The sequence below is a fragment of the Hemicordylus capensis genome, chromosome 2 (assembly GCF_027244095.1).
Source record: "Hemicordylus capensis ecotype Gifberg chromosome 2, rHemCap1.1.pri, whole genome shotgun sequence".
In the NCBI taxonomy this organism is placed as follows: domain Eukaryota; kingdom Metazoa; phylum Chordata; class Lepidosauria; order Squamata; family Cordylidae; genus Hemicordylus; species Hemicordylus capensis.
Genome location: NC_069658.1, coordinates 350,935,073 through 350,954,267, shown reverse-complemented (window position 1 = coordinate 350,954,267; position 19,195 = coordinate 350,935,073). Strand labels below are relative to the sequence as shown.

The 19,195-nt window shown below is 43.0% G+C and overlaps 1 protein-coding gene across 13 annotated transcripts in view; it reads left to right on the top strand.

Moving 5' to 3' along the window:
• TCF7 (transcription factor 7) overlaps positions 1-18,152 on the top strand; it is a 185,896-nt gene extending 167,744 nt beyond the window's left edge. For 6 of the 13 annotated variants that reach the window (XM_053294769.1, XM_053294767.1, XM_053294768.1 and 3 more), the window contains 3 exons: positions 1,695-1,743; positions 3,740-3,812; positions 12,794-18,152. In XM_053294769.1, coding sequence (XP_053150744.1) covers positions 1,695-1,743; positions 3,740-3,812; positions 12,794-13,106 — 435 coding nt within the window. In that variant the 3' untranslated portion in view covers positions 13,107-18,152. Of the gene's footprint in view, positions 1-1,694; positions 1,744-3,739; positions 3,813-4,794; positions 5,260-12,770 lie in introns of those variants that run through there. The other 7 variants (XM_053294780.1, XM_053294778.1, XM_053294775.1 and 4 more) reach the window with 4 other exon arrangements.
• Positions 18,153-19,195: the final 1,043 nt, after the last annotated feature.

Here is a 19,195-nt window from a genome sequence, read left to right as displayed (position 1 = left end):
AGTTCCCAAAGTGGTTTACATAGATATAAATAAATAAATAAAATGGCTCCCTGTCCCCAAAGGGCTCACAATCTAAAACGGAAACACAAGACAGACAGCAGCAACAGCCACTGGAGGGATGCTGTGCTGGGGGTAGATAGGGCCAGTTGCTCTCCCCCTGGGGGCTTGCTTCTGAGTTCACAGCAGCCCCAGAGCGGAGCCTTGCAGCTCCATATGACTCTGCATTGTGTCAGCAATTATCATTATTTTTATATACGTATTTGTTTACCTACTGCTTTGCAACAAAAGAAGTTCTCAAAGAGGTTTCTGTAGAAAAAGAACAAGGAGTATTCTCTCTTCTGCGTGGCAGCAGATGTAGATCAGAAAAAGGCATGGAGGGGCCATAGCTCAGGATAAGGTAGGCACATCTATCAGCACAGATAGAATCACAGCAGGCTGCCATTGGCCTGTCTAGCTCTGCCTTGTCTGCACTGCCTGGCAGTGGCTCTCCAGAGTTCCAGACTGAGCTCCTCTTTCCCAGTCCTACCTGGCATTGGACCTGAGACCTTCAACACTGAGCTTCCTCTGACTTACATTTTAAAACATGGGAAAGAGTTTGGGTCTCTTCATTCAAAGTTTAGGCAAAGATCCCAATAGCTGGTTTGTCTTTCATTAGAAAATATATATGCCAATATAGGAAGGATATGTCTGATAGTAAATCGCTTTCCAGAGTAGCAGAGAGAGCACAGTAGTGGCCCAGGTGGAGCTGCTGCCTGCTGCCGTTCTCCACTGCCAGCTCCATGCAGCAGTCCAAGGGTATGAGGAGGACCCCTACTCCTTCCAGGACATGAGTGGGGGAAGTGGAGAGCGCAGTGGTAGACCGGTTTTGCATGGGGCAGGCCCAGAGCGCTCTGGCAGCCTGGGTCTTTTCTCTGCATTGCACAGTAGCTGCAGTCTAGACAGTGTCCTCTGTCAGCAAATTCAATCTGCATTTAGCAGAAGTTGGCATAAAGCACTTGAGCTGCTGATGGGGTGATGGCCATGAATAAAGAGAGAACAGGGCTCCTGTGTGACTGCAAGAAATTGTGCCCAAGTGAGTCATCCACTGACTGATGACGAGATGTGCAGGTATTCCTGACTGATGACGAGATGTGCAGGTATTACCTTCAGTAACTCACTATGACTCGTTCTTGCCTCCTCCTAAAACTGTCCCTTCTTTTACATTTAAAGATTCCAGGGTTTCTCCTCTGAAGATAACCAAATAGTTGCTTCCCAGGGGTGGGGCCCACCAGTTGATTACACAATCTTGTAGGTAGGGCACCAGGCATTGGGAGCTGAATCGAATGCTGTGGAGGGCCAAGGGAGCCTTGCTTCCAGGTCATGTGGAAGTAATAAGTGCCTGCACTCCATTGGTGGCTCCCTTTAAGCACTGGAGAACCACTGACCTTAAAGATGTGTCGTTATGCTAGAGGTTGGTAACTGGCAGCCTCTGGGTCAAATTTGGCTCTCTGGGTTGTCAACCATAGAGGCAAATGAGGGTTATGGGTGGCAAGTGCCCGTGGTGATAAGGCCCTTTGAGGGATGGAGAGTGGGGGCCTTGGCTCGCAGCACCCTTTATTCCCTCCTCCCAATGAGTTGCTTTTATTCATCTTATGATTTGTGTTTCTCTCTTTCTTTCTCTTTCTCTCTCTCTCTCTCTCTCTCTTTAATCCTAGGGGAAAAAGAAAAGACGAACAAGAGAAAAGCAGCAAGACTCCAGTTCAGGTAAATCCATGGGTATACAATCCAGCATAGTATCCTGGTAACTGTCACTTTGTTTATATTGCTTGTGGATTAGTTGAGGCAGCTAAGCTGTAGCTATAATCTTCCTTTAGGATTTGCATCCGTGGTTTAATGTGACTGGGGTAATCCATATCTATGCTAATACTACCTCTGCTTCATCTATAAATGGGTCAGTATCTGTGCTATGAACTCTAATCTGTGTTTCATGTCACATGAGACATAATAGCTATTTCTTCTAGCCTTGCCACTGTCTGCAAATGTCTCTCCTGGCTGCTCCTCTGTGACATTCTTAACAGACCAGTTAAGAGCAAACAGGACCATTTCATGTATTCCTAGTTATATTTTCACATGCCGAAGCAAGTCCCTTCCTTCACCTTAATTTTTTTTTTCCTGGCATTTGTTACTCTACCAAGGTGCAGAAAGCAAAAGTCCGTGGGTCTATAAAATACTTGACTTCCTAGCCAGCCATTCTCTGCAAGTACACACTTCATCTGGGCTTCAATGATTGCCTACTGCCTCTTGCCCCACTATCTATTTTTATTTTATTTTTTTGGCCACAGATTAGACTTCCAAAGCAGTCAGAATCCTAGCCCACCAAACTTAATGTACACACTCAAATTACATCTTTGTCAGATTACTTTGCAGAACTAAAACACAGTATGATAGAATCAGCTTATACGACTTAGTAATTTGGGGGCTGGTTTTTCATAATAAACGGCAATCAAGTGTGGCATTTACTTTCAGTGAGTGCAGCAGATGTACATAGACATTTCCTCTTTCAGCTGCAGTCCTCAAGCCACGTGTACATTTACTCCAAAGTAAGTCCCAGTGGCTGACCGGATGTGCTTCCAGGCAGTGTCAGAGATTCCTTTGGAAGTCTACAAGAGCCCACAGTTAGTCCTTATGAAGGTGGTAGGCTGTGCATCATGTCAGCCACTCAGTTCAATGGGGCTTCCTGCCAAGGAAGTATGTGTGGACTGCAGCCATTCAGCCCAATCCCAAACACGTTTGTTGAGATTTCTGCCCCCATTCCTGCCCCGCAGCAGGTCTTATGCCTAGGACTGCAGCTTTGGTTGCAATCAATAATCTCCTATCGTTTCCTTGAAGTCAAAAGAAATGCAAAAGCAATTGCAGTTTGTTTTCTGGGTTCATTTTCTGACTCACTTCTCACTCCTGTGACCCACTGCCAATCTTGATGCCATCATCACACGGCTGCACTTGTTGCTGTCAGTGGCCTCTGGTTTGCCATCTGATGCCATGTAACTTGATATCACACATTTCCTTCGATGTAGCAGCCACTTTAATAAAACTGGGTGTGCATGCTTCCGAGAAGTACAATTGAGAAACATGGGGGTCAGAACTGGAGAACCAGCAGGTGCTGGTTTTAATTTTGATAGTGAACCACCCTGAACCATTTTGGATTGGGCAGAATAAAAATGAAATAAATAAGTAGAACAGTGGCCAGTTGAAGGCACAGGTCTGGTTGTCTAGGGAGAATGTTGCTTCTGCATAGGTAAGGAGCACAAGAGAGTTCAGGCACCACAACTGTTTCAGCAGCATTTCAGACACAGCCAAAACAAGGCCTTCTTCTAAAAGGCCACTGACCTGGCTGGAAGCTACTTGAGCATTTTCTCCAGCATTCAAGGAGGACGAGTTGATACAGAAGAGAAGAACAGTTGTGAAGGGACAATGGCTACCTGAAGCAGTAGCAACCTGAGATCATTCTTCCCACCTCTGCCTTTGCTGGCCCTGCTGCATGAGATCATGTTGGTATTTGCCTAACACACACTTTGTTCCAGGAGAGATGCTGCCAGCAGTAACTTGCTGCTGAAGAAGTGGGTTGATGTGGCCTGTTCAGTTTTGTCTCCAGCAGCTAAATTGATGTTGCATCTTTTCTTCTTCTTCCTCCTCCTTCTGCTCTTGCTGCTGTTTGTGCCTCTGCCTTGCCCATTCTCCGCCACGCATGCTGCTTGTTCAGATCCTGCCTCTCCTAAGAAATGCAGAGCTCGCTTTGGCCTCAACCAACAAATGGACTGGTGCGGCCCATGCAGGTGTGTATCAGAAACCTTTGCTTTCCAGGCTTGTTCTTTAGGATACGGGTTGTTCCTCTCTGTGTCCTTATTTTTTCATGCACCATTTCTACACTGCCCTTGCTCTAACACTACTAATGGTGTTCCTCTTTATGGCCTACCTAGGTTTTCCATGGGCTTTCTACAGAGTATGAATGTTAGTACCTCCCAGTGTTTTCTGATCCAAATATAGGAATGTGAAACAGATACCATATCCATGATTTGAAACATCTTGTCTTGAAAGTATAGACAGTGGGTAGAAAAATCTCTAGGCTGTTTCTCTCTAGCAAATCCTGAAGTCCACTTGCAAACTGTGAAAACCCTGTAAGATGTATCAGTTTCAGTTCAGTTGGACCAAAGCTTGAATCTTTATCTGAGGAGTCAGCAGCTGTTGGCCAAGAGCTATTGCATGCCTCCCCTCGGTGGTCACTCTTGTGGCATGGATACAGGGGTGTACAGAGCTTGGAGGACAAAATCCTCTAGTGGCTTCCCTTCCCCCTAGGCTGCACAATTGCAAGCAGGATGAGGCCCGGCAGAGCTTCCCTAGTCAGTGGTACGTGGAAGCACTGACTGGGAATTCCTTTGCCTGCCTTCTCTACGCCCATTGGCCCCGCCCTCTGCATCTGATGTCAGTTTCAGGAGGAGGGGCTACTGTCCAGGAGAGGGTCATCTTCCCCAGTCAGTGTTTCATTGAAATGCTGGCTAGGCTTTCCCTCCCAGCATAGCCAGCGTTTCAGTGACACACTGGCAGGGGAGAACAGGGGCGTGCCTCACACTCCCAGCTGGCAAGCCCCAAAACCTTGTGGTCAGGGGACAGTTGCCCCCGCACTGCTCCTTGGTCCCCATGGACTGCATGGAAGGGGTATGGTTTCTATGCAAGGAGGACTTTGGGAAAGAGGGCTGAAGCCTTTGTTTTCCCTTCTCAAAGTGGGCCTTCAGGAAAACTATTTTCTGATCTCTCCAGATGTTGCCTAATATTCAGCTATGGACCTAATTTGTCTTGCTGGCAGTTGGTTTCCTCTCATGTGGAACAATCTGGAGTTAAGTATCCCTTGCAATGAGCCTTTTTCATTTCTTATTGTGCTGGCAACTGAATTGTTTGTGGTAGAACATATCCTCCTATTTGCTTCCAGCACCAAAACAGATTTCTCAAGGGGGGGGGGGTTCAACCAAACAATTGGCATGTCTTTCTTATTTACACTGTATGTTCAGAGCCTTTTCCTTCAAGGCTGAGCTTCTGTTGTTGGGATGTATTACCCCACCCCACCCCGGCTTTGGTACTCAAACTGCAAGACCTTATTGCCACAGAAAGTGCTGTTCTTCTCTACACTAGTACATTTTTGTTACTCTGATTGTGGAATGGAAAATGGTCCAAAGAGTGCCATGCACACTGTTGTTTGTGATGGCTCTTGCTTGTGATGTAAATATGGACGAGCAATGAAGGGATGGGTGGGACCAGACATGTTGCTGCTACCTCTGATGCAAGAGCCCAATCCAGGCATTATGCTGTATGAGTGTACAGATATCTGTGTGTGTGTGTGTGTGTGTGTGTGTGTGTGTGTGTGTGTGTGTGTGTGTGTGATGCTGTATGAGTGTACAGATATCTCTGTGTGTGTGTGTGTGTGTGTGTGTGTGTGTGTGTGTGTGTGTGTGTGTGTGTGACAGAGAGACAGACAGACAGACAGACTGTACCTGTGTTCATTTTAAAAGTGAACCTGGATACAGGCCCCTCAAATGCATGGTACAGATAAGAAGTGTACTTCTGTACCTGCTTTCAATATAACACATAAATGATTGTACCTGTACAGATCTTTACCTGTGTATACTGTGCACTCGTACAAGTGTTGAACACAATGTGTGAATGGGCCTTATGTATAAACAAACTCACATAAGGATTTGATCTGGAAAAAGGAGATGGCAACAATAGGTGGGAGGGACAGTTGAGATTTTGGGCAGCGGGTGTTGTCTCAAATGTCCCTCCCACCACCTCAGACATCTCCAGTCAGCTCATGTGCTTCTGCCCATCTAAGGTGGCAGGAATAGTGGCATAGCTATCCTGCACAGTCCCTCTTAACCCTTCTGATCTACAACCATCACCTGGCACAAGGCAGAAAGTAGCCTTGCTGAGTGTGGGGATGGAAATAGCTATACTTTTGTGCCCTTTTCCTTGTCTAAAATTGACTAGCTAGATGTACACTACAGAACAGAAGATATGGAGCATGCAGCCTTCAAGAGAGTGTGGCGCACAGGCTAGTCTAAGCACTCCTCCTGTTTAAGAAGCAGCAAGAAGGCACTGATCAAAGGCTTCCCTATTCACCTCTCCAAGCAATGGCAACTTTCTTTTTCTGCCTTACATTTTACATACATACATTACATTTTATATCCCGCTCTTCCTCCAAGGAGCCCAGAGCAGTGTACTACATACTTAAGTTTCTCCTCACAACAACCCTGTGAAGTAGGTTAGGCTGAGAGAGAAGTGACTGGCCCAGAGTCACCCAGCAAGTCTCATGGCTGAATGGGGATTTGAACTCGGGTCTCCCGGGTCCTCGTCCAGCACTCTAACCACTGCACCACGCTGGCTCTCTCCTTGTGTGGAAAACTTGACAGTTAGGCTGTAGTTTCCCATTCCACAGAATTGGCTATGCACTTCCCTCTAATCTTCTGGAGTGGAGTGTATCTTTGAAAAGTAGTGAAGAGAAGCATAGGTACTGGCTCACATAGAGCAAGGTTATCTTCTCCTCAGCATGGCCTAATTCCTCTTATCTCCCCATCTATTGTGTGTGCACAAGACAATATCCCTGGATCATGAATTACTGTAGTGTCCTCAAAATATAGTGTGGTAGAGGTCCTGTTTTCATTGTTTGTGAATGAAAGCCCTTGTTTTGAGTTTTGTTTCAGAGGTGCAGTGAATGGGTGGTGAATGGGCCATGCACACTGTTATTTGTGGTGGTTCTTGCTGGTGATGTAAATATGGACAAGCAACAAAGGGATAGGTGGGATTTGTTCTCTGTTGCTCCTGAAAGTAGGACAGGAACCAATGGGTTGAAATTGCAAGGAAGCAGATATAGACTAGACATTAGGAAGAATTTCTGAACTGTAAGAGCTGTCCAGAAGTGGAGCAGTCAGCCGTACATGGTGGTGAGCTCTCCTTCTCTAGAAGTTTTCAAACAGAGGCTGGGCAGCCCTCTGTCAGGGCTGCTGTAGTAGAGGAATTGAAGACCTCCAAGGTCCCTTCCATCTCTAAAATTCTGTGATTCTATGGAAAGAATCTCCACTCGCAGAAGGGGAAGGCCCCAGTTCTTGTCAATTCCCCTTCTTGCTGCAGCATCTTGTGCCACATCCCATGCTATTTGTAAGGGTCCCCTCCAACCTTCAAGAGTAGGTTTGTGGGGGAAGGAGGGAGCTGCTGCAGAAAGTGGGAGGCTAGGAAGAACCTCTTTGGTGAGCAGAGCACAGAAGTTAGGCTCCAAACAGTTTATTTCAAATGTAGGGATAACTGATCTGAAAACCTGCCACCCACCTCTTGCAGCCTGTGTCCTATCACTATCATTATTCCATCCTAATCAGAGTGGAATTAACACTGTTGGGTTTCTCCCAATCAATGTGGGATTCTGCATTCAACGGGTGACTGGAATAAAAAGGAACTCCCTTGTCTGAAGGGGTCCAATGCAGAAGGACTTCAGAGTCCCTCCACCCACAAGTCAATCAGCCTTTTACCCAGTTCCCATTACCCTGCAGAACTCTGCAATTATTTGGGGGGCGATTGGTTGTCTGAATCCACTTTCTGATGGAAAATTTGGATCGGATTATCTTTCTTGGTCATTAAACGGTTTGTCATCTTTAACCAGTGGGATCTGTGTTGAATGCCCTAATGTCCTAGATTTCACCAAAGCTACTTGGCAGGTCAAGAAACTAAGCTAGGCTGCCAGCACTCACGCAGCCATGAGAAATTTAACTCGTGGCAGTTTTAATAAGCTTTAATCTCAAAGTGTTTGAAATGTATTTACATTGACTAAAGAACTAACACTTTGCTTTTGGCCAGTATTGCTTTTGGACTAACACAAGTGACTGGGGTGTACCTTGGGGTTTAACATGTTTGCCTGTTTGCTTCTTTCCTCTTTTCCTACAAGAGCTGCATGTTAATCAATGTTCTTCCATTACTGGTGCTAATATGCAGCACCATCAGATTCAACATCCACCCTGAGATTTTCTATTCCACAAGGAATGAACCAATGGAACGCGCTATGGCCCAAGCGCAGAGCTTTCACTGTTCTCAGGCCCCACTGCTAGAATGAGTGCTACATGGGTGAAAACGTTCCTCATAAGCAGCTTGGTTCTCTTGCAAACTCATTGCCTTCCCACATTAAGCAGGAGGAACCTAGCAGAATTCACATAATTCATGAACTTGTATTTCTTTGATGTCTAGCCCACCTTTAAATCTAGAAGAATCTGCATGGGGACTTGTATAAAAAAATAGTTTAACTAGTGGACTTCTAGTTGGGCCCAGCTGTCCCCTCCCCCATGCCACCGTCTCACCCGGGGGGGGGGCAGGGCGAGACCTTCCTGCCATTGCCTCGCCATCCTCCTTGAGGCAGTGGGGCTTTGCCCACTGCCTGTCCTCTTCCCCTCCTCCTCAAGGCAGCGGCAGCACCGCCTCATCGTCCTCCTTCGGCCGGGGGGGCTTTGCCCGCTGCCCATCCTCCTTCCACCATCCTCTCACCCGCCGCCCCAACCACCTCCTGGGACATGCTCCTCCCTCCTGCCCTTGAACATGTCACCCCCTCTGGGCCCACCATTGTTCGCAGCTGCAGTGGGGGCAGAGCTTGCCACATCCCCACGCTTCCTCTCTACAGGAATTAATTTTCTAGATGATATTGCTGTTTCTTCCATCCCTTCTGGCACCTGGCATTGTTCTAGGGCCACTTGCCCTCCTTTCTAGCCAGGACTACATCATTTTGTTTTGTCTTGTCTGAGGGCAGAGAGGAAGGAGCCAGCCACAGCAGCTAGGCACCAGGGTGGAAGTTGGCTCTTCTGTTTCCTCCATGTTCTGTGGCCTAGCTATATAGACTACAGGTATGATCCACCCACCAGCACAGTGCCTATGCACAGAGAACGCCCAGGCTTCAATAAAGGCCCATATTTTCCCTTGCATATGCATGCACAGATGGTGCTAGGGGCCATTCAGATAAATGAGATCTGTGCACTCTTCCAGTATCTCTATCCAGCCCTGCCCTGTTGTTCACTGCACATCACACTATTAGTCATTTGCCAGAGCTTGATTAAGTTATATCAAGGAGAGCAGGAGGGCTGCCTTGAGATACGGGAGCCATGCTCTGAGCTCCCATTCTCCCAAGGGACCCTAGAGCTACCCGAGTGCTTGTAGACCAGGCATGTGGTAAAGGGCTCTGCACACAGGTGTTGCAGCTAGAATCATTTCACATCTGTTGATTTATCTGGCATTCTATGAACAGCATACCTGTAATCTGGCATAACTGGTCTGGTCATTTAAAAAAAAAACAAAACCCTACAGCTAAGAGTAATCACTTTCACTGCATCAGTTGGCTTTTTTGACTGAACACTTGAGGCAAAATAAGCCTGTTTCTACATATATAATAATTATATATAATTATACACTGCTGTATGTAGTGGGAGATGTGGGCCACATTCCAACACAGGTGTTCTGAAGCCCATTGATTTCTGTGCACCTAAGCATGTTTTAAAATTTTGTTGAATTGTGGTTCCAGAGACTTCATCATGCCTGCATCCTTGCATTCAAGGGCAAAAATGGAGTGCAAGCACCAGCCCTATAGCATTGCTACCCAGACATTTACAAACAAGAAATTGACTTCTCTACACACCCCAAGTCCCACTCAAGTTAAAGGGAGACTGTCTCGTGAATTAAGGAAATCAAAGGGTGTATATATACTCCATCATGTAACTGGATGCTCCTCAGATACACAACTTCAACATGTATTAAACTAAGTGGTGCAGACCCACCCTGCTATACTCACGGTCTGTTGCTATCCCATTATAAAAGGGTTATTTCTCACTATCTAGGAAATAGCATGTCCAGATACCTTGAGTGTCTGTCACGTAAGCTAGTTTTAACTTCACCCCACATTTGTTCACTAATTCTAGGCTTTGCCCTGCAATAATTTTGCAGCTGTGCTAGTACAAAGCATCTGGTGGTTGTGATTGTCATTAGCAACTTTGCTGATGCACCAGTGTACCATCCCAGCTTGTAACATTGCACTTATTGTGTGCCATCTTTGAGACCTTATGAGCTCTCTCCACACCACGCATACAGGTGAAACTCGGAAAATTAGAATATCGTGCAAAAGTCCATTAATTTCAGTAATGCAAATTAAAAGGTGTAACTGATATATGAGACAGACGCATTACATGCAAAGCGAGATAAGTCAAGCCTTAATTTGTTATAATTGTGATGATCATGGCGTACAGCTCATGAAAACCCCAAATCCACAATCTCAGAAAATTAGAATATTACATGGAACCAAGAAGACAAGGATTGAAGAATAGAACAATATCGGACCTCTGAAAAGTATAAGCATGCATATGTATTTAGTACTTGGTTTGGGCCCCTTTTGCAGCAATTACTGCCTCAATGCGGCGTGGCATGGATGCTATCAGCCTGTGGCACTGATGAGGTATTATGGAAGACCAGGATGCTTCATTAGCAGCCTCCAGCAATTCTGCATTGTTTGGTCTCATGTCTCTCATCCTTCTCTTGGCAATGCCCCATAGATTCTCTATGGGGTCAGGTCAGGCGAGTTTGCTGGCCAATCAAGCACAGTACACTGTATACTTTTTAGAGGTTCGATATTGTTCTTTTCTTTAATCCTTGTCTTCTTGGTTCCATGTAATATTCTAATTTTCTGAGATTGTGGATTTGGGGTTTTTCATGAGCTGTACGCCATGATCATCACAATTATAACAAATTAAGGCTTGACTTATCTCGCTTTGCATGTAATGCGTCTGTCTCATATATCAGTTTCACGTTTTAATTTTCATTACTGAAATTAATGGACTTTTGCATGATATTCTAATTTTCCGAGTTTCACCTGTACAGGCTGATAACCTTGTGCTGCAAGTCACTGAACTGACAAACCTTGTGTTGAATTACACCTGGTAGCCACTGTGGCTCAGGACACAACTCAGAATAAAGCTACCCATCTCCTAGGAGGCAGAGTTGGTGCCCAAACAATTAGTTGGCATGATGTAGCCACACACCTGATTGTGAACAGATGAGACTGCAACAGGGTTGATATGGAATGAGCTCCTCAAGTTCGTGTGCCTTGGAGTCATGAGTCACTTGGGAGCTAGAGCATGACTGAAGTGGCTTAGAATCAGTGAACAGAAGAGGAAGTCCGCCCACCCGGCTCCCTCTTGCAGGCTCTTTTCTTGGCAGTTCATCACACTTGCAGTCCCTGCACTCAACTGCATGCACATTCCACAGGTCTGTTCAGGGCAGCAGTCAGAGCCCTACTTACAGTAACGGGAAGGACAAGAGACATTCCAGACAACTTCCTTACAGGAAAGCCACAACAGGGTGGCTTCTGGCTCTGAATGGTCTAAAGGCAGCTGGATTGATTAGGAAAGGTTGCTTGTAATTTCAGAAACCGTTTTCCCCCACAAGGTTCTTCTCCTAAAAACAATCATGTATTAAATTTAATTAATTTGAAATTAATTAATTTAAATTGTTAAATTGTTTTAAGTTTTTGTATATATTTTAACTTGTTGTATTCTATTATAAACCACCCAGAGACAAAAGCTCAGGGCGGTGTACAAATAAATGAATGAATGAATGAAATAAAATGAAGCCCCCTCCCCCAATGACAAAATGTGTTTTGAAATAAATTTCTTCCTTTGCATAGGTGATTATAAGCCTCTCTTTGCCAGATCCCCTCAAATATTAGAGCTTAGTCTCTTCTAGTTACCTTTAGAAACTTGGCTAAAAGCTCTTCAGAACCCAGTACAGTGGACTGTGCAGCACATGTAGGGACTGAAATAAGAGGTCTCAGTGATGGCTACAGCTGCATAGAGGGCAACTCTTGCAGACTGGCATGATGTGACCAACAAGTCTGAGAAGTGTTAAGTGAGCATACCTAAGATGCCAAATGCCTCTGTGCAGAAGCAACATACCTAAAAATTGTTTCAGGTACTCTACTGCCATCCTCTTGTCACTCTCAAATACAGTAAGACCACCTCTACACTATGTACATTTATAGAAGAAAGACTATTAGCATATCTTCTTGCTCTGTCCACTGATACTTTTTTTTCCTTGATTCTCACCTATTCCTCTTCACTCCTCCCTCCATTCAATTCTAACTCAGCTTTTGAGGGGGATCATGTCACTTTTTTCCTACACAGATTCCAAGGAATAGGAATAATCATTTGCACCATCCCATGTGCTAAATTTTTACAAGACCTCATTGTGCTGTCAGTCCATAAATTGGGAAGCCAACAGGTATACTGGTTAAAACACAAACACAGATTACTACATGGATGCCATGTCTATGGAGGAAAAACATCCTATAGGAATTGGTCCTGCATGTTGAAAGCCTGATTTTTAGTACTTATCTGCCCAATTGTTTACTGCTGTTAGTAATCAACATACTTAAAACTGCTAGAATTTCTTGATCTCTCTTCTCACAGCAAAAGCATCCTGATTTCGTACTGGTCTGTCTTTTTTAAAAAAGTTCTGGTGATATGGTTATACTGCCGCCCAGTGAAAACAAATGCACACTGCAGAACATTTTAAAGAAATACTTTCCAGAAGTATACAGGGAAGGAGAGATGACATGAGTCAGTAGACAAGGGATTTGTTTACTTACCGAACTCCAGCCACACATCTGTAATGAATGCTAGAATGCTTTCATTTTAAGAATATGACCCTGTAAATTCACCCTTTATTTACAGATAACTCTCTTCACTGTTCTTAGGAGGAAAAAGAAGTGCATTCGGTACCTACAAGGAGAAGGACGCTGTGGCAGCCCAGTTTCTTCCGATGGAAGTGCTATAGATTCCCCTCCCTCCCCTTTGGATGTGCTCCAGTGCATATCCTCCTCTTTCACTTCAGACAAGCTTGCTGCCCCTGCCGCACACCAAAACCAAACCAACCCTTTTTCTGTATCTACGCCTATCAGAACTGCTACAAGCACATCAGGACTTGCTTCTAAATGCTTGGTGGTGCCTCACACATCTGTAGCGCCCAGTGAAGCCTCAGGGTATAGTGTGGTATCAATCGGAACGTAACGCCACCTCAGCGAAGATCAAGGCTCTCACAAATTCATCAGGCACTTTGGTCTTCGGAGCAGTTTCGCTACCTACGGAAGTGGCCTAGACACAGCTCTCGGCCACCAAGTCATCAAATGGCATTCTCAAAGTCAGGTGGAAGCTGTGTCAGCAACTCATTAAATTGGAACACAATGGAGCGCTGAAAGTGCTTTTTATCTAAGTTATGACAGCCAAAGTCTTTCAAGAGAAGGCAGAAAAAAAGACTTAATTCTAGACAGCAACCGAATTACAACATTGTCTACCAAACCAGATAAACCACACCAATTTAGAATAGTAGCTGAGAGGTGCTATAGATGTTCAATGTATATTTCCATTTCTTGCAGAGGTTTAAGTTTTCAATCATCTTGTAGTTAATACACAGATATCAAAACCGCTAAAAAAGCAAGGAGGTTTTTCCCTTTCCCCGAGGGGTGGGGGGAGGTAAAGTAACCCTCAGCTTATTAAAAATGCAGGCAGGCATTATTATGTCTCATGCTTGGAATACAAAGTGTTGATCCCAGGGTAACAGGTTTCTTCACAGCTGTGTGTGGAATTAGAGATGACAGCAGCTTGAAAACAGGAATATTTATTGAACGTTAAAGGAAATCTACACTGCCTGCTTCAAAGCCTTAACTATATTCAGTTATTTTGCCTTCAAAACTAGTTACATATCAGACAGATGTGAACCTACTTTGTTGCTTTGTTTTTCTTCACAATGTACTTTGGAAAGCAGGAACTTTTTCAAGATTTTTTTTTCTTTTTTGCAAACTTTACATGCATTTGTTTTGCATGGTTTTTGCTTTTAGCATAGGCAGGTTTCATTCTCTAAACAATATGTTGTTCTAGGGTGAAACGAGCAATTATCTTTATCAAATTGCAGCATGTCTTGTGGCTGTACAAGTGACACAGACATCTACTGGCAGAATTGTGCCCTCACTCTGCTAACGAAAAGTAATCAAATTCTATGCTAAGAGCTGAATTCAGCAATCTGTATTATCACATTCATATGTGTTTGGTTTATTTGGCTTCTGCTAGTCATGAAGGCAGACAAGGTGCTGGGAAGGATGCATGTTGGCCAGTAGTTAAAATGAGGGGTATCATTCTTTGCTCATCGAGCAAGCACTTATGTCCTCCACAATAGTATTCTGGAAAGGAGTGCAACATGTGGATGTAATGCTTTGCTTTACCTTTCTCCTGTGACATTACTGCTTAACTAGCTATCAGCCGAGTAAGTAAAGTGTACTGTTGAGTCTGTGTTAACTCCTGGAGACCATAGAGCCCTGTGGTTGTCTTTGGTAGAATATTGCAGGGGTTTACCAGTGCCTCCACAGTATGAGATGATGCCTTTCAGCATCTTCCTATATCACTGCTGCCTGATATAGGTATTTCCCATAGTCTGAGAAACATACCAGCAGGGATGTGAACCGGTAACCTATGGCTTGCTAGTCAAGTCATTTCCCTGCTGCACCATTAGGTGGCTGATGGCCTAGTACCATTGCCTAAAACCCATCAACTTAACCACTGACATATTTGCATTCAGTTCTGCCAAAGTCTTTAGTCCAAGAACATCTATGCCATTCACAAACTTTTAAGCATTTTAACAGGTAAGGAGTTTTTGCTTTTCCCCATCTTTGCAGTTTCTCGCTATCAAATAGCCTTTCATCCCCATTTATTCTGAAATTGACAGATCAACTAAAATCCCTCGGGGCCCAAGCTGTCACACTAGTGTAACTTCACAAAATCAGTCTGTGAAATGAAGGTCCAGCTCAAGTATACCTGTTTGCCCTAAAAAAAAAAAAAAAAGTATGTGCTGAAACTAAAGACAGATACAGGCTTGAGATTTTGGCATGCCCCTCTACTTTACGTATAGCATAGTATCGTAAAGAATCTGAAAGCACCTTCTCACATCCAAACTTTTTTTTTTAAAGCAAACTGGATACCAAAATTTTAAAAAAGCATTGAAATAAGCTATTTCAGCTATGAAAGCTTGTTTGCACTAGATGTCTATTTTCCTCCTCTTTAGGTCTGAAACATGTTCTTAGACAATCTTTACATGTTGCATTATTTTACTGTAATATGCAAGCAAAACAGCTTGGATACAACGGCACATAGCTAAAAGGCCATTTGAGCCTTTGTGTATTGAATACCAGAGCTATAAATGAACTAAGTCCAGATTAACATCTCACACAAGTATTCTAGATTCTGTCTCCACCCCAACATACAGCCCAAATAAATTTTAGTCTCAGTTTTTCAATGATAAGTAGAAAATATTTTGAGTCTATGGGTAACATCCACAGCAGTATTAACAGGGCCTTTTTTTTCTTTAAGCGGGTGGGCGGGGGGAGTGTTCTGCCACCAACATGTGTTGCTCCAGGGAATTCCCCTTTTGTACATATACAAGCTTGTGTATGAGGCTGTGTTAATGCAAGAACTAGTCCACACAGAAGCAAATTTCTTCATGCAACTATGCACTATGTCCTTTACAGGAGTGCAGCATTTATACTAGCGCAAATAGTCTGGATGCTATTCTATATAATGTTCTGTTTATATTCCAATCACATTTAAGAAAAAATTAGAAGGCTTTTTTGTTACTCTATTTAAAGAGAGTCATAACCCCCCCCCCAAGCAAGCACAACTGTATCCCCCTCATTGTGGCCCTTCCTCCTCTAGCCATGGATGCATCTGTTCAGCATAAACTAAAGCTACAGCCAGTTAAAAGGTTAGGATATTGGCTACTAAAGAGGAAACTTAAGTGCAAAGAAGCTGCTGCATTGATCCAATTTATTACATACTTGAAGGAAATTACTTGAACTTAAGTTTTAGTCAGGAACTTTAAGTGGCTAACTTCAACTTTGTAACACACATACTCTGCATCACAAGGCTCATTTGAGCTTTCTTTTGCTGTCAAAACTGGGCATTTAACCTGAATGAATTAAAATCAAAAGGGGGCCTCTCTCCTGGAAGATGGAGGCTGAACAGAACAGACCTAGGCCCTGATCTAGTTAGGGCCAATTCCTAGGTGACAATAGCTCAACATTACTACTTTTGAGAGGACGTTGCTGCAGTTTGACTCGAAATCCCCAGCAACACAGCTTGCAAGCATGGAAGGGCCTTAAACCAAGTGGTGTCCCTCCCCCAATTGCCAAAGGAAGAGGTCGGTCTCCTAGGTATGCAGAAAGGATCTATGGATTGAGGTAACACAACCGGACAGGCTTCCCTTTGATGCTTGCCAAAAATAGTAGACAAAAAGGTGCCTTTTTAAAAGATATCCTCTTCCTTGTACTAGGGTAGATATTGCAGCAGATGACCCCCATTGAGATCCTTCCAGTGGTGTGACTAATGACAGCCAGTGTTTGTTTTTTTATCTTAGAAGTTATGGCTGGCATCTAGACAAATGCTGAACATGCCAAAAGAAATTCTACACATACACACACAATGGGGATAAATTTTCCCCCTTCCCTCTGCAGTCCACTGTGCCTCCTGAAAATATGCCCCCAAGTGTCATGGAAGCCTAGGGACTTTTTTTTTTTTTTTTGCTGCAACACAGTGGACACAGAAAGGGAGATCAGCAAAATTCACCCCTCCATTGTTGCATACAGGGAACTTTTCAGCACATGGAATATTAGCTATATTGTTTTGCCCATAAACTTTGAGAATTCGGAATTGGAGATACTCTATCAAGGCAAAATCATAGAAAGAGAACAAGAAATCTCTAGTAAGAAAGTGTGTTGTGGTCAATATAATAGATTTGAGAGAACCAACCTGTTTCATTTGTACACTTGATAAGCACTCTATATTCTACTAAGTTATAAAATATATCACACAAAGGGATAAAGAATATATGAAAGTCTAGATTGCAATTTTAACACAACATAATGTATCTCAGTTATAGGCCTAAATTAGGATCACAGAAGGAATGCACTCATATTGAACACCACTGACAACCATGTTGTGCATAATGGTTGCAATTAAAAAGAACACACCAAGCAACAAGTGGAAGTTCATATACTGTGATCAACACCATGTAGAAGGATTAACCAGCCTTCTGGTTTACTGGAAGTTGTGTTTGTAGTTTCAGTACAATTGTTGAGTCAACTAGACTTGAGTGAGAGAGCAGATTGAATTTATATTCTCTTGCGTTGCTTTAATGCAAATAACTCCAACTCAGACCTTTTTCCTGCTTCATCTTCTCAGTCTTAGTAGCACAATTTACATGGCCCAACTCTAGTTTCAATGGCATTTTGAATCCTTCTGCCTATTTTCCAACTAGAACTTGTGTCTGTGAGCCAATGTAGTACTGTATGTGCTCTAAAACACAAGATCAAATCCACAATGCTATATATGGCTCAGACACACAAGTTCTATAAAAGCTCCTTACCCAGATCCAGCACACACAGTCAATGGGGTACAGATTTGTGATGTGGATATGTATCCAGTTACAATGCTCAACCAGAACCAACTGAATGAAGTCTGATGTGCATGGAGACACAAACCCGAGCTGGACCAAGATCATTATTTGCTTTATAGTGTTTCAAGTTGTATATTAAAACTCAAAAGTTTAGCACCCACTGACAAGGAATGATGAATTAGCAAGTGATATAGACATCCCATACAGCAAACTAACAGATCCCAAGATAAAATGCAAAAAAGTATGACTTTAAGCAATGCTATATGAGGTCTTTTGTATCAATGTTTATCAGTTTGTAAAAGGAAAGCTTTGCCCTACATGTTTTTATTCAACAGGGTTTTTAATTCATACATGGCAATTCTGAATTACAGATTGATTTCTTGAAGCCTGTTTGAATGTACAAGTCATGGAAATACTGTACCAATTCAATAATCACATAAAACCACTGTATGTATGTAGCAGGGATAAATGTTTTGCAGCAGTTCTTTTGTTCAACAACTCTTTTAAAGATAAGCTTGTTTTTTGCTTTTATGTTCAAAATTTGTTTATGGCTTTATAAATAAAGTAATCTGCCAGACTGCCCATTCAAAAATGGGCCACTGGGGACTATAATCCTATACAGTGACTCATATGCTGCCTTATTTGTACCTCTTTTCCATTCCAGAAGTACCACTACTATCTAAATATAGGTTGCAGATGAGTCATGGAACTTATCTCTATGGATACTTTTGGACAGGATTTATTTGCATCGTTTCACAGAAAGACTATTTTAATGATTTAAGTCACTAGTCAGGAAAATCATTTTCTAGTAAAGTACATTCTTGTTTAACCTTAATACATATTCCAAGATAGATGTAGGTTTCATTTTTAGAAGGTAGGTACGTACTTCTCATAATGCCATTTTATTTGGGCACTGTTTACATTTCACACACATGCCTGTCTTACCCACAGAAACTTCATTCAAACACATTTCCCAAATGGGGTCTTACAGCCTGCTGCCATGATCGGTGTTTCCCCTTCTACAATGGAGGATGCACTACAAAAGAGTTTCCTTAGGATTGCATGAATATGTTTTGTTCACTTTGGTTTTCATTTTCTATTCCACCCCCAACCCTTGAATTTATAATTTGTAGCTCCTCCTTACTCAGGTCTATTCCATCCCCCACAAATCTTCTATTCATCTTTTGACTACCTTTGTCAGAGGGTGGGAGGCACAGGCTTGACTGTATGCATGCTGCATGCATACTATCTGCAGAATAGAGTTGATCAGGTCTGTTTTATCTCATCTCCATATACTGCTTGTAATATTTTCATAGAATATAATTATAAGTTATGATTAATATTCATGACAGTATCTTTAGCTAAGTTCCTTTTTATAAGTTGTTTTTTAAAAATCCAATTTAAATCAATCATTTTTTATCAACCCTGCTTTTGGACCAGAACACACAATGTTGAGCTCATTGCACAGGCAAAAGTGTAAGGCTAAACTGTTTTGGCAATAGTAACTTAGAAATTAAATGGGATTCAAATATAATGCTTTAACACAATCTTTAAGAATTGATGATGAAATACAGAGCTAGACATATCAGTTCACAGGAATCCTTGGTGTCTCACACACAGCCATACCTCTAACTGCATTAGATTGTGGCCAAAGAATATA